The 14,408-nt window shown below is 37.4% G+C and overlaps 2 protein-coding genes across 3 annotated transcripts; both read right to left on the bottom strand.

The window, feature by feature from the left end:
* Positions 1-579: 579 nt before the first annotated feature.
* On the bottom strand, positions 580-4,611 carry LOC119995424 (adenylosuccinate synthetase 2, chloroplastic). 2 transcript variants are annotated; one of them, XM_038841911.1, is made up of 5 exons: positions 4,454-4,611; positions 3,484-3,799; positions 2,010-2,702; positions 1,245-1,556; positions 580-998 (listed from the first exon to the last, which is right to left on the bottom strand). In XM_038841911.1, the coding sequence occupies exons 2-5, from the start codon at positions 3,766-3,768 to the stop codon at positions 828-830; spliced, it is 1,461 nt and encodes a 486-aa protein (XP_038697839.1). In that variant the 5' UTR covers positions 3,769-3,799; positions 4,454-4,611; the 3' UTR covers positions 580-827. The 2 variants fall into 2 exon arrangements, with proteins under 2 accessions (XP_038697839.1, XP_038697840.1); XM_038841912.1 differs by lacking the exon at positions 4,454-4,611 and having other exon boundaries at positions 3,484-3,937.
* An 897-nt stretch (positions 4,612-5,508) lies between these two features.
* LOC119995058 lies at positions 5,509-12,670 on the bottom strand. Its single transcript, XM_038841424.1, has 15 exons — positions 12,336-12,670; positions 11,533-11,970; positions 11,096-11,189; positions 10,509-10,695; positions 10,156-10,414; positions 9,249-9,461; positions 9,069-9,155; positions 8,825-8,959; positions 8,249-8,362; positions 7,880-8,127; positions 7,672-7,752; positions 6,970-7,201; positions 6,337-6,435; positions 6,044-6,229; positions 5,509-5,959 (listed from the first exon to the last, which is right to left on the bottom strand). The coding sequence occupies exons 2-15, from the start codon at positions 11,875-11,877 to the stop codon at positions 5,858-5,860; spliced, it is 2,382 nt and encodes a 793-aa protein (XP_038697352.1). The 5' UTR covers positions 11,878-11,970; positions 12,336-12,670; the 3' UTR covers positions 5,509-5,857.
* Between the last annotated feature and the right edge of the window lie 1,738 nt (positions 12,671-14,408).

The following is a 14,408-nucleotide window of genomic DNA, read 5'->3' as shown; positions in this document are numbered from 1 at the left end:
ACCCAATGTTGGATCCTGATATGACTTGGTCCAGCCATTCTCCATTTAAGATTATGCATGATGAACAAAATCATGTTTTTTAGTTGTTTCGTTGGCATCACAAAGATTCTAACTCATGCTTTTTTATGATCTTCAATTTTTTCATTTTTTTCACCAGCCCAGAATGTCTTTTTTTCACCAGCCCAGCATGTCTTTTTGGATAGTTGAATGGGCATAGACCTCAAGCCACTAAAACGGCTCACAATCCGCGATGACATGTAAAACTGGATTGAAGTTCATGTGCGAGAAATGAGACTGTTAACTCTGACCTCGCATCATCTGCCTTAAATACAGAAATATAACGACCATAAACAAATGCTTTACTTCGTCACTGTTCTAATGCCATACCTTATAGTGTCGAAAGTTAAAACAGAAAAACCGAACTATGTACTTTTTGAACTTCTATGAGCAACCTGATTAAGCGTAACCCTGCACACTTCCAAAAGAGAGTGCAAAAATTATCTTCAGGTTCTATGGATCTCAAACTGCAGAGTGAGTGGGATAAGGATTGGTTCGGAAATTGGAATCATCAAAAACTTAAGTCATAATTGCAGGGATAGGATCAGCAAAATCATCCCACTGTCTTGTTATTGGCAAATAAAGAGTATATATTTCATCATCTATGTAGACTGATGAAAGAATTCCTAGTGAAGCCACAAAATAACACTCTCAATCAGCTTCCGCTAGTTCCAAATCATAATTTCCAAATTTATGGATTTAAAATCCAGATTCAGCTATCCTGAAATCCACCAGAATTTCGAAAATGTAAAGAAAATGAAAAGAAGAGATCACTTGAATATAAGGGCATCACGCCCAGGCCCAATGCCTATGTAATGAACAGGTACACCGACAAGTTCTTCAATTCTTTCCACATACTGGCGAGCAGCCTTTGGAAGATCGGAATACTTTCTCACGGAAGAGATATCACTTTTCCACCCTGGTAACACTTCATATTCCACCTGCACACACGATCAAAAACACGTAAGCAATGTGAGTTGTCAAAAACGGTCGCAACAGAACCACATTCAGAAAGGAGGTATCAACATCAGGGATATCAACAAAGCGAATCATGGTAGGCTCTGTTTCCCCTTTCGGTACACCCACAACCATGATTCAATGTAAATAACTCATTTAACCCAGGTTTAGATCCTCAAAATTGAAGTTCTAATCAGGTAATAAAACATTGCGTCTTTAGATATACTTGCCTTTATCTGCTCGAGTAGGCGAAGATCTGAAGGAAATGATTTCACTGGTGTACCATCAATCTGTTTATAAGCAACTCCCAGCTGAATTTCAGACATGTCCGACAAAACATCCAATTTGGTGAGATTAAGAGAAGAAAAACCATTAATCTGACAGCAGTACTTCAGTGCAACTATATCCAGCCAGCCACATCGGCGGGGACGCCCCGTAGTAGTGCCAAACTCCTGCCCAGCAAATCTAAGAAGGTCACCCTCTTGACCCAAAATTTCGGTCGGGAAAGGACCAGAACCTACTCTTGTAGTATATGCTTTCACCTGCACAAAAAGATCCCAAGTTAAGACTGAACCACTTGGACCAAACTCATTTTTTTTGAATGAAAAGAAATACTTGTACAAAACCACTCCTTTTGTAACAAAAAAAGAAGACCAAATGCAATAATGAATACTGTGCATTGGTAATGCGAATGGTTCTCTCAAGAAAATAATAGGTAATCACATTGAATTCCATGGCACCTAGCACAGACTTCCCTCCCAAACACGAGTTTCTTGCCATAAAGAACAAGTTAAAATGCACAAATGCACATCTCCAACTATTTCGTAATCAACCTAACAACTATCAAAGTGAGCAGAATATAAATAAATTTGGCAACCAACAACTCCATATAGTGTAATGTTCTGTAATAATCAATAAGCCTAATCAATGGAGAGAGAGAGAAACTATTCCACGTATTGTAAAAAGGTGAATACATATTTAGAATATTTACTTACCACTCCAACTAGATCACCCACAACCCTAGGAGCAATCCCAAGACCAGTGCAAATACCACCCGCTGATGGGCTTGAGGAGGTTACAAAGGGGTAAGTTCCAAAATCAATATCCAGCATAGTTGCTTGACCACCTTCAACCAAAATCTTCTTCTTTTGTGAAATTGATTCGTTCATGAAATGCACAGTATCGGCGATGAAAGGTTCCAACCTCTCAGCATATCTCTTGTATGTTTCAACTTCTTCCCTGAGCATTTCTGGGCCATAGTTAAAACCCGGGAATCTTGAAGCTGCATCTGATAATAAGACATCAAGCTTCTGTGGAAAAGTATCCATATGCCTAAGGTCACTTACTCTGATGCCATTTCGGATCACCTTGCTAGAGTAACAAGGTCCAATTCCTCTTTTGGTAGTGCCAATGAATGATTTAGCAAGCTCAGCTTCTCTTAGCCCATCCACTTCTTGATGAAAATCAAATAACAGGTGAGCACGGTCAGAAACCAATATTCTTCCCTTACAGGAGACACTATTTGATTCCAAACCATCAATTTCTTCGAAAAGACCAGGCAAATGAACCACAACTCCATTCCCGATGACGCAAAGAGTTTCCTCATTAAGGATGCCGGAAGGAACAAGATGGAGAGCAAATTTCTTTCCTTCTGCATTATAGATGGTGTGCCCAGCATTTGCTCCTCCCTGACAACAAATAATGATAAAATTAATAAACATAAAAGGTTTGCAGTCAATATATAAAGGGACAGAAAACAAAGTCGAAGAAGAATATGATGCAAAAAATAATTTCCTCTGAAACTAACATACAAAAAGAATCATATCATACCCTCGAAAAGCAATAAACTTTTTGATTTACCAGAGTAAAGATGGGTTCCACAGATTAATATTAGTGCTCGTAGTCGATAAGAGCATCCACAGTGGTGCTGATAATATCCAGTACTGATAAACCATTCTCTCGGCACAATTTAATTGGGTGAGTGGGTCCCACAATAAACACTATTCATCAACACTCCATGCATTCCAACACTATACTCATTTTCTCTATTTTCTTTCACTTTCTTTTCATCATCTCTCTCTTCCTTTCTATCGTCACTCTCTTCCTTTTCATCACTTCTCTCTTCCATTTCATCATCTCTCTTTTCACTATTCATCAACTATATATATACTCCAACTCTCAAGTATCATTTTTCCACAACTAAATTTTCAAGTGTCATTTTTCACCCATTGTGTGCATGCAACGCTATACTTATCAAAAAAGTAACATTTCAAGTACTTGAAATACACTCCATCATACCCATTGCGAACATCTAGCACTTAACTTATCAAGAAAGTATTATCTCAAGTACTCCAAAATCATCTCATTGTGGATGCTCTAATCCACTTACATTAAATCGAATCACAGTAAATAAAATAAAATAAAAAGTGAAATATTAGTAATAGATATGGGATGGTGTAAAGAGAGGACCTGACAGCGGGCAACTATGTCGAAATGTTGAGCCAAGATGTCGACGAGTTTGCCTTTGCCTTCATCGCCCCACTGACAACCCAAAACCCCTGATACCTGACTCAGTGACTCAATTCGACTCAATCTGTCAGATTCTGTTGACAGCGTCACCGCAGAAGAGGATGGTGAGGGGGACTTCACGGAGCAAACAACAAAGTTCCGGCTGAAAGCAACCGGCCGCCGGTTGTGCGTCCACTTGATAGGGCTCGAATCCAGCACCAGAGAAGAAGAGAGGTTCATGGTCATTGCTTCTCCTTAACAAGTAGTAGTGTAGGAGCTGAAAAAGAGAGAATCAGATAAAAAGAGTAAGAAAGTTTCGAGCTTTTAATGGGTTAAAGCCGATTCCGATGAAAGAGAAGAGAATGAATGGGACTGATAGCGTTTCCCCTACGACGGCCTCTGGTCATATTTTACAAAAGCAAACATGTAACACCAATCCCACATATACCCATGTCAATCCGATCATTTAATTTTACAGGACTTTTAACAAATAAAAAGGTCATTTACAACAAACAGGATTACAGAATGTCAAGCCACAGACAATTTGTCGAACACCTTGCGAACATATAAAAAGGTCGTCATATCTTGCAATTTGATATACTTCTTTCCCACAACAATTCCACAAAGGCACAAACGTATCGCAGAACTCATTTATCACAAAATTTTCTTTGCTCACGCATCCTTTCCTGAACAAAGTCAGGGTGCTTACAAATCAAAATAAGAAACCAGTCTCCTCACTTATTTTCCTTCCCCAAACCCGAACAGGAGACAACAAAACATCATGAAGCTCTTAAAAAGCTGAGCTTTTCTGCCTTACTTTGACACCAGATTGAGAATAATATCAACGAAAAAGAAAGGCTTAATTTGAATCTGATTTTGTCCGGTTTGGACAGGTCACAGAAATTCAAGGCAGTAGATACGAGGACATTACCAGGCTAAGTTGCAGCAGAGATGGCGACCCCGGACGACAAGGATTTGAACAATGAGCTTGAAAACCAATGGAAATTGTTTGAAGTGGAAGACTCCTTTTAGCTAGTTCGCCCTTTTTCTCACCAGTCACCAGCCGCTTTCGAAAACGAGAAGTATTTGTCCCTTCATTTTATACGAATTCTCAGTTTTGCCCATTCCGTGTATTTCTAATATTTTCTATTTCATTTGACTAATTTATTTATTTTTTATTTTATCAAAATAAGGCTTGCATTTTGTAAACCCTAAAGTATTTGGATCTCCAAAGTCCAAACACGTGTACCCGGGATCTGTGTTTAGTTTCCCGAAACAAGTTTAAAATTTTTTTAAAAAAAAAAAATCATAAATTTATAATATTTACCTATTTGGTAAAATATGTCAAGTTCCAAACAAAAAATTAAAATTGGAAAATTTCAGATAATGACCAAAACTAAAAGTTGTATTCTAACAATGATGACCCAAAAATTTTTTTTAAAAAAAATAACAAAACCTATAAACTTACCAAAATGTCCATGTATAGGTTAAAAAACACGTTGCTTTTTCTTCGTCTCATTTTTTCTCTCTTCTCCTTCCTAGATGCCGGCGGATGGAAGTTGATTGTCTGGCCATCGTTTTCGACAAACGAACCATCGAAATGAAGCTCTAGGTCAACCCGACCAAAGCTCACTCATCACCAATTGTCAATTATCACTTGAGTTGTCGAAAAAGTTTTATGAAATCACATTCACCGTTTAATAAAGAGCTCGATCCGACTAATGCTGGCGACCATCAACTCCATGAACCAATGCGCATCACCTTATCTTTGATGTTTTGTTACTTTTAGTACTCTTTTTTTTCTTGAAACTCGATATGAATCTGCATATATCATATCATATATGCTCTGATATGTTATCTGTTTTAAATCTGCTGAAATGTTATATGTTTCCCCGACAATATTATTTGTTTCATCATACTTATCTCCAAAAAACAGATAATATATATTACAATCAGATAACAAATAACAAATAGAGTCCATCTTTTTTTTTTTTTTAATGACTGACGAGAATTATGAAAATCCTAGATTACACTAAACGTGTTATTTGGTTACAAAAATCTCCAAACAAACAAAAAAAGTTGATATGTTCAATGGTAGAAGATATAAAGAGAATATATATATATATATATATATATATTTCATTCAGATTGATAATATTGGAAAATACCTTTCACTATTGACTTATCGCAAAAAATTTCCTCAACTATAAACCCTTTCAAAGCAATGAGGGTTCTGATTCTGCAAACCACCATGAAAGAAGGGGGTCATCTCCACTCATGCTCTTGTGCCATCCAGCAGCCCCACTGTCTTCAAAATAAGTTTACTTACAGTTTGTCACTTGTTCTTTCTCAAGCATTCTCGCGGTAAACCAAAATCCTTCTTTGGATTAACAATTTGTTGTCTCCAAGGGTCGTTGTGTAACTTGTAATGCAGAACCTTCAATAAAACAAAAGAAAAGGTTAATGAGTTCATATGATGATCAATCTTTAATCCAAGCCACAACAATGATTAGTTCAGTACCTGTAGAAATGTTGCAAACACATCATCTTCAGTTAACTGCATGAGCTGAGTTGCCCAGTCCTCGACGTGCCCGAAATCAGCCTTTTGCCTCTCAGCTTCAAGCAAAATCGAATCCCGATACATAAATCTCTGCCAGATTTTCCGCACATTCGCCAACTTGAATTCTATTTCCGTCTCGTTAAACTTCTGCAGGATGTGATGACCACCAACTACTTATTACTGGCAACTCAAGGAATTTTCCGATTCCAAATTTCAGACAAAATTGGTTAAAGACAAAAATGAGTATGAGTTACCCGGAGAATTTTTATCAAGTTCGGGATTTCATCCTCTCCTACACGAACAGCAAAGCTTTCGTAATTGAGTACGTTCTCATATGGCAGGAATATCCCATCCTGAACTCAATAAAACAAGTAAAACATATATCAAACACATTCTAATCGATTCATAATCATGTTGATCACATTCTAATAAGATATTCTAACGGTAGCGGTCCAAAGAAGAATTTTCCAGTGGATTATAAAGCCACCTTTGCCTTTCTTGATCCATGTATAGTGGGAAGTTAAATGTTTTAATCTCAAAATCACAGAATTAATTTTTTATGTCTGCAATCATCAACCTAAGAGCCTGTTTGACAGACTGCATCCCATGCATGGAAAAGTATCTAACAGATTACAATTCCAACTTGGATTAAAAGTAATCCAGTACACGGATCTGGGTTAGCTGGCACAAAAAATTCTGATATACCATCCAATCTAGACATAAAGTATGCTATGTTCCGATCCTATCATAAATCAATCCTGTAGTATATGCTGTAAGCACGGGAACGGCAAAAAACTTATGGGGAAGTCAGAAAAAGGGAATTATAGAAAACATTCTCAACCATCTAAATTTTCAGGAAGCGAACGAAGATGAACTACCAAAATTACCTGAATGATCACAGGAATGCATCCTTGCAAAATGCTATCCTCCATGCGGCCACTCCATCCATCTCCGGGGAAAACCCCGCAGAAAACAGAACTTGCAAGATCCTCTTGATAATTTCCAGAACGTTCAGACATCACGATTACATCTTCTGCATGCTGTTTCCCAAGCTTTCCATCCTTGTTTGGGCTTGATCCAAATTCTTCCGCCACTTTTTGCCTGATGCCCATGCTATATCTGCATCCATAAATTCAAACTAACTTTGGAATATGCAAAAAAAAGCGCAGCATGCATGTATACCAGTAACAGTTTGTAACAGAAAATCCAACCATTTAAAGATGTCTATTATTTAGATCACTCAGAATATGTTAATTAACATGTACACAGCAGAGGGGAAATATAGTTTTTCTAAAAATGCCATCTACAAATTGCCCAGGATAGTCCAATTTAGATAGTGTAGCAAACCCAATGCCAAAAGCAAAAGGTGGGGAAGATTAAACCATAAAGTACTTGAAAACTAAAATGGAAAGTTTTACGTGCAAAAAAAAATGATAGGGTTTGCGAGGTCGGACAACATAAATTTGTTTACGCAAGTTCCTTTAAGTGAGCAAGGAGCTCTTGTAGCCTAGTGGTAATGTTTGATATGTTCTCAAAACTTATTGCCCTTGTATAAAGACTTTAAAACAGTTTTCTTAAGTTAAACTTACGTGGATTCTGGTCTTCCATGTGGATAGGCAGGCCCTAGATTTCCATTAAAGTAGAACAGCGTCTTCCTCCTTTCACGGGGCCTGAAATTGAATTAATCATTACTTCAATGTCTACTCATAATTGCAATGAGTCGATGTTGACCACCTAAGTATAAGAAAGACAAAAAAAACAGAGGAAATTAAACAATGCACTCAATGTCTCTTGTACCAAGACCATAATTTGGAGCTCAAGGAAGCTAAGTTGGGAAGTTTCCAAGCAGGAAGCACAAGATCTTTCTCAGGATCAAAGCATGGATGGTTGCCTCTCTTAGTTGAGGGAATTCTGTTCCAGTTGTCAGCCCAATAGGCTGTTGTGGAATTTGTGTGCTTTGAATTTGTATTACCCCAGTGAACCAACATCATGCTGTTCCATATCTCCTTAGGGGCATAGCAAGCACCTTCATCCCATGAAAAAGACTGCCTTCAAGTAGAAAGGTGAAACTGTTAGCATATACACACTGCGACAAGTTGTATCTCGTATCGTCAGCAAAAGACATTAGCTCTCTCTCAATGATTTGAGACATTGAATAAATCATACCCAAATATGATCTCTTCCCGATGACCGATTCCAAAAAGAATACTGCTCAACAATGTGATCATGTGCCTTCCTGTATGATTCCAGAGTGAAAGAACTCCTCAAGCCCATATGGTCCTGAAATTAATAATTTGCACCATAACAATGTGTCCTTCAGTCAAAATAAGGAACAGCCAGAAATCTCACACATACCCACGTAGTTGCACAATAACAGTCCCCCAATTGGTGACATTACACAAAAATAATATCACTGCTTGGACATACAAAATGGATGCTCGAATTGATCTACTTACCCAAGAATAAGAAAACCATGCTATGCTTATACGATTATGAATGGTTTACAGGGGAAAATTCATTGGGTCTATTAAGATTGATGAGGTATCATAGAATCAGTATTCTGACAAGTTTCGCATTAAATGCTTCACCAACCATTTCAGTTATGCAGGCACAGATATTTGCACAATAGTACATACACAACTTACAAAATTGTTGTTTTCTGCATTAAAAAAAGGCGGGGGGGGGGGGGAACCATGTTACATCTGCAGTGCGAAAAGACAATAACAGCTATAAGAAGTATACCTGCATACTCAAGTGCGGTGCATCATCTGCCCGTGTTATAATGCATGCATCAAGAACAGGAACAAAGTAAAAATCCGCTTCCTCACCATTTAAAGTTCGATGTGGACTAGCTAATAAGCTTTCATAAAGTGCTATCTGCAAAATTGGCAGTGACAAAAAATCAGAGAACTCATAGCCCCTCTTTGCATATATATATACGTCATAGATTATGAGTGAAGGTGCAGATCTCGTCTCAGGAAAATACCTGGGAACCATATAGCTGATCTGTCCACAAGGTTGCATTTCTGTTGTCATAAATTCTGTTAACACACTCAAATTTAAAATGTCTGCCCTGCGATATGCATTAAATTGGAAAACATAAGAAACTTGCTCTAGTCGCACGGCAGTATGGCACGCATCAATAAAAAAGTATCCCCATCCTGACCTCAAGGAGTAGACTGTTAAAATCTGGGGGCAGATCATAAACATAAATTAGTGGCCTTTTCTTTGTCACCTCAGCATTGAGGCTGAAAGGACTTCCCATAAGTTGCATATCAGGAACATCAACTTGAGCTGGTCGAAGCCATCGAGGCCAATCTTTCATCGAAGAAAAAACAGATGGAACACTGCAATCTGTTCCGAACCAGCCATTGTCACACTGAAAATATATTGTAAAGTTTAATTTAAATACCAGAAGTTGTCAACAATGAGAACTATATAAATGAGCTGAATGTATTACTTCTTGCAATTTGTGACTGATCAAGTTTAAGTTGAGATAGTAATTTGTTGAATAAAGTCCTCTAAGTTTTAGGCAAGAATGCACATAATCATATGTAACTTAAACCTAGTATTGTTAAATCACCAATTTTCCCAAAAGCTTAAGCTGATGGACAGGCCGAATTTTAATCATTTGAACACAACAATCCCCTCCACGTGTGGGATGGCCATCTCTTGATAACTGTTGGTAGCCCAACGCAATTGAAATGGGAGGTGGATTGAAGTAGCCAGTTCTTGAAGTCAGGAACTTGGCTCAAATACTTTGTTAAATTCTGAATCTCCCACAATCTTAAGCTGATGGAAGGGGTGAGTTTTAATTATTGGACCATATTCCAACAAGAAGATAGAATTTCAAAAATTCCTGAATAATTCTCAGTACGCATATAAATATGAGTATTATGAAATAGGAATGATGCTCATCTCCATCATACTTATTCCCTACAAATTTCAATGGGATGTTCTATAATATCATACATCCAGAAAAGGATAATATTAGATGCATTCCTTTATTCTTACAAGAATATCAATAAAACCAATTTTTTTTATCAATACGAAATAAGAAAGAAAACCATTACCTGACAAAATCCACCACGGCAATGCCCATGTCGAGAGCACTGGTTAATGCACGTGGAGAGCACAGGCACTTCACAAAAGCGTCCCCAGAGACCATCATATTTGCAGTCACAATCATCTTTGAATTGCACCTTGGACTCATATGCTTCCACTGGGTTCACATTACACCATCCACGCTTGCTAGTGTTTGTAGTGAAAATATTATCGTGGTCAGCTTTTGCCCAATCAGTCAGTCTCGGGGCATCAGGTTCAGTAGGCATGCTACATGCACATGATGAAAGGAGTGGGGATCACAAAAGTGTGAGACAAAAGATATTGTGGAAGAAGCCCACATTAGAAATCTGACAATGCTTACTTCACTTGAAACCCACATGCCTCAGCTGCTGGACGATTTGGATATTTTGTACCTTCTCCACAGAAGCACATCGCCCTTGTTGTATCACAGTAGGCAGAGCAAATTGAGACAACCCATCGTCCATATGGTAGTTCTGGTGTTTTTGGGTAATTGCACTCCAACTGGAGCCTCTCAGAGCATCCTTCCCCTGCATTACCAAAGAGTATCTTTTTAGCATCATAACCATTTCAAAAGGAGCACACCAACCTATGTTTCCTTTCCATTTTTATTTTCTACAAGCCATTGATATGGGTTAAATTCCAGATTTTCACTTCCTTCACGTGTCATGATGGAAATGTGATGCCAATATAGTTCCATATTTTCTTATATTATGGGGTTATTTATTTGATCAGCAGACAGCTTGAAACATTTTCCTATATGAGTTTTATAAAGCACAGTAATGCATAGAATCACCTACTCTATATGACCACAAGGGATGGATCCAAAATGCTTGCCAAACGTAAGGTTCTAATTGTAGTGATAATAGAATGGAGAATGCACCCTTTACTTGGTGATCCTTAGTTGTGAGAGGGGGAAAAAATACTAACCACTATATCCATGAAAGCACCGGCATTGTCCCAATTCATGATTACAAACACCCTGACCACTACAGTAGCTTTTGCAGCCCTTCCCTCCTATTACCTGCCAAGAGACAATTAGTGGTGGATTCCCATTGAGCCAAAACTAAATACATACATGAGAGAACTTCACCTTAGTTCCCTAAATTTTGCAACAGCGTAAACTTAGCAAAAGAAAAAAATTATGACATTGAGATTCTTTGAACTTAGGAGTCATAAGCTAATGAAAGGATGATGAATGTACTAGATTGACAGTCAATCTAAAAAAAGAGAATATATATAAATGATAATACTGTTGAGACATTCCCTTCCCTAGCAGCCACACATTGCTTCAGAGTCCGGCCTTGAGGATAATAAAGAGCTGACTACAACAAAAATCAACAAATAAAGGCAATTATCTACAATACCTCATTTACTTTGACTTCCCTGGTAATTGAATCACAACCAGAAAGCCACCGGCCAATCTCAGCCTTCCAAGGTGCATTATGATAAACCACTGCCTTGTGCAAGTCAGACGGAAACCTTTTATCTAGATCAAGCCCCGGTTGTAAGCTTTCCGAAACATGGTGAGTCTGTTCCACAACTGATCCATTGGACGGAACACAGGAGTTCCGTGCTTGTCTGTTGGTGAGGTAATCAAAAGAAGGCACCACAGGAAACAGGAATAGATGAACTACCGAGACCAATGCCACAACAGAAGCACTTGTGGCTACCAGAGACCATGAAAATTTCCAACTCTTAAGGGAAATCATGATATCAAAAACCTTTCAGTTCAATATTCCCAGAATAAAATCATGAAACTTGCATCAATCTTCATTGACCTTCAGAGGCACTATATCAAAGACCTATAACATCAATGATTAAAGTACTCAGAGGAAAGGATTAATAATAACCCAGTTAAAAGTAAGAAAATGAACTAGATGGATCAAATTCTATCAACACGTTTTTTCTTATAAAGAAAGTGCTAATAATTTTTACAAAGATCATGACAAAAAGTTCAAAGACAAACTGGAAAGTTCATACCAAAACCAATTGAAGAGGAGAATATTATCAAATTCACCATGCAGTACCACCTCAAAGGCTCAAACCCACAAATGATGGACTTGGACACCAAAATCTCAAATTTTCCATCAAACCCAGGAAAATAACAGCTAGAATTAGACGCATCATGTCATTCAACAGGCAAAAAAAGAAAGAATACGAATTGCACCTTTCACAGTCACGAACTAGACAAGCATCAAAATTGATTTCAGCAGGAGCCCTGTCGGAAAATAAACCTTCAGTGGGATCTGAGATTGCATAAGAAAGGGCACTTTGTGTTTGAAGAAATGCCGAACAAGAAAGATATGATAAGCTTCCGAATATTTCCAGCGAAATTCGAGCGTTGACGGAGAGAGAAACTATATACAAAACCAAACCGCGAAGACAGCCAAGACAGCGAAGAACGTTTGAACAGAACACTAACCTGTAGTTGATTGGTTAACAATGTTGACTAATTAATTAGTCTTGTCCCTTCCCTCTATGTGAAATTGTGGCCAGCTCCCCATTTTGTTGACAAGTATACCTTGATTTAATTCTAATTAATTAGTTGCCAAAAAAATAATTAATTAGCAGTCTACATACCTTTTCTCTAGATTGATTAGTCGCCGACATTTTGGTTTCTTTCACTCAAGATCCGGGGGAGGTCTGGTTCTCCAGTGGACATCTCGCCGATATTTTTGTTCATCAATGGTTTCTTTCACTCAAGATCCGGGGGAGGTCCAGTCCTCCAGTGGACATCCCAAGTCGTCAGATTAGCTGATGGCTTCGAAAGTAACTATTTTTTAATATATTTTTCAGCAAATTGTAATTAAAAAATATATATCTCACATTTTCTTCTCTCACTTTCTTGTCTCCCAGCTCTCCATCTCTCACCAGATCTCTTCCACAAATCTTCCAAAGCCAAGGTCTTTAGATGGCTCGCTTGATTCTCAGCCAACCTTTTAAAAACTTGAAATTTTAATGTAAGAAAGAAATTTTCCACTTCGACTTGTTGCAGAGCCTTCGCCCGTGAGAGGGTCATTTGGCTTCCTCGGGGGAGGGTAGGACTTTTTTTTTGCGGATTATAGCTCCTGTTTGGGGATCCAAGCTTCTCTAGTTCTTGTTTGGAGCTTGCCGTTGGTTTTCTCTTCCTCCCAAAAGCTTCTTTGTATGGGCGTAGTTTTTTGGGTGGTTGTTTCTTATGTTGTCCCACATCGGTAAAAATACGTAGAATATCCTTTTTATAAGGATAAGACCACTCTTTTATAATCAATCAGGCATTTTCTCAAACTTAAGTGAATGGAGTCTTGACTCTCCAAATATTTACGAGAATCGGACAACTCTTTGGGTTTCTTGTTTTGCTCCTCCAGATTTTGCATGGTTTGTAGTTGGGTTTTGATTGCCAAGGAATTCTCTCTCTATGTAAATCAATAAAATTAACACTAACTTATAAAATTAAATAAAGACCAAGCTAATATTTTCTTCTCTAACATAATTTCTCAAAGGGTTGTTTATACAATTGAATATGGGTTGGAGAAAGAAATAAAGTGAGAGAAGGGAGGAGGAGGAAGAAAAAGAGAAAGGAAGGGAGAGAAGCTGAAGTGTTTGGAATCTTCATATTTTTGTGATTGTAATCTTTAAATAATGAAAATATAATAAAAATAATTTATGCTTGAAGTCGTGAGATTAATCGGATGTTTAGAGGTGTCCACTAAAGGGATTTAGTGTTATTTAGCATTGAACCTCCCCAAAATCCTACTCACTTTTCCTTGTTTTTAGTATATGTTTCTAAGGCACATGGAATTACTCCCAAATCGTCCTTAAATTATATTTTTTTTAAAATTTTGTGTGTTATTAAGTATTTAATCAACATAATGTTGAATATAAATTATTTTTTTAAAAAAAAATTAATTTTTGTATTTATTTAGAATAACTCTAAATCCTAATTGACCAAGTTGATTAATGATAACAGAAGGTTCTCGTAGAAATGTAGAATCATCTCCCAACGTGATATATATATACTAGTTGCATGCTCGCGCTTCGCGCGACACATAATTAATTTAAAAAATAAAGATTTTTGATAATTTTTTGATACTTTATTACCATAATGAATAACAGAATGAATAACAGAGCTTTTCAAAAAAAAAAAAAACAGAGCTTGAATTATAGAAAATGAAAATAATTATGAAATGAACAAATAATTACAATACATTTTTCTCAATATGTTGATAGAGTCAAACATAATGTTTGATGGGATATGTAT

The sequence above is a fragment of the Tripterygium wilfordii genome, chromosome 3 (genome assembly GCF_013401445.1).
Source record: "Tripterygium wilfordii isolate XIE 37 chromosome 3, ASM1340144v1, whole genome shotgun sequence".
NCBI classification, from domain to species: domain Eukaryota; kingdom Viridiplantae; phylum Streptophyta; class Magnoliopsida; order Celastrales; family Celastraceae; genus Tripterygium; species Tripterygium wilfordii.
This window is presented reverse-complemented; position numbering and strand designations above follow the sequence as displayed.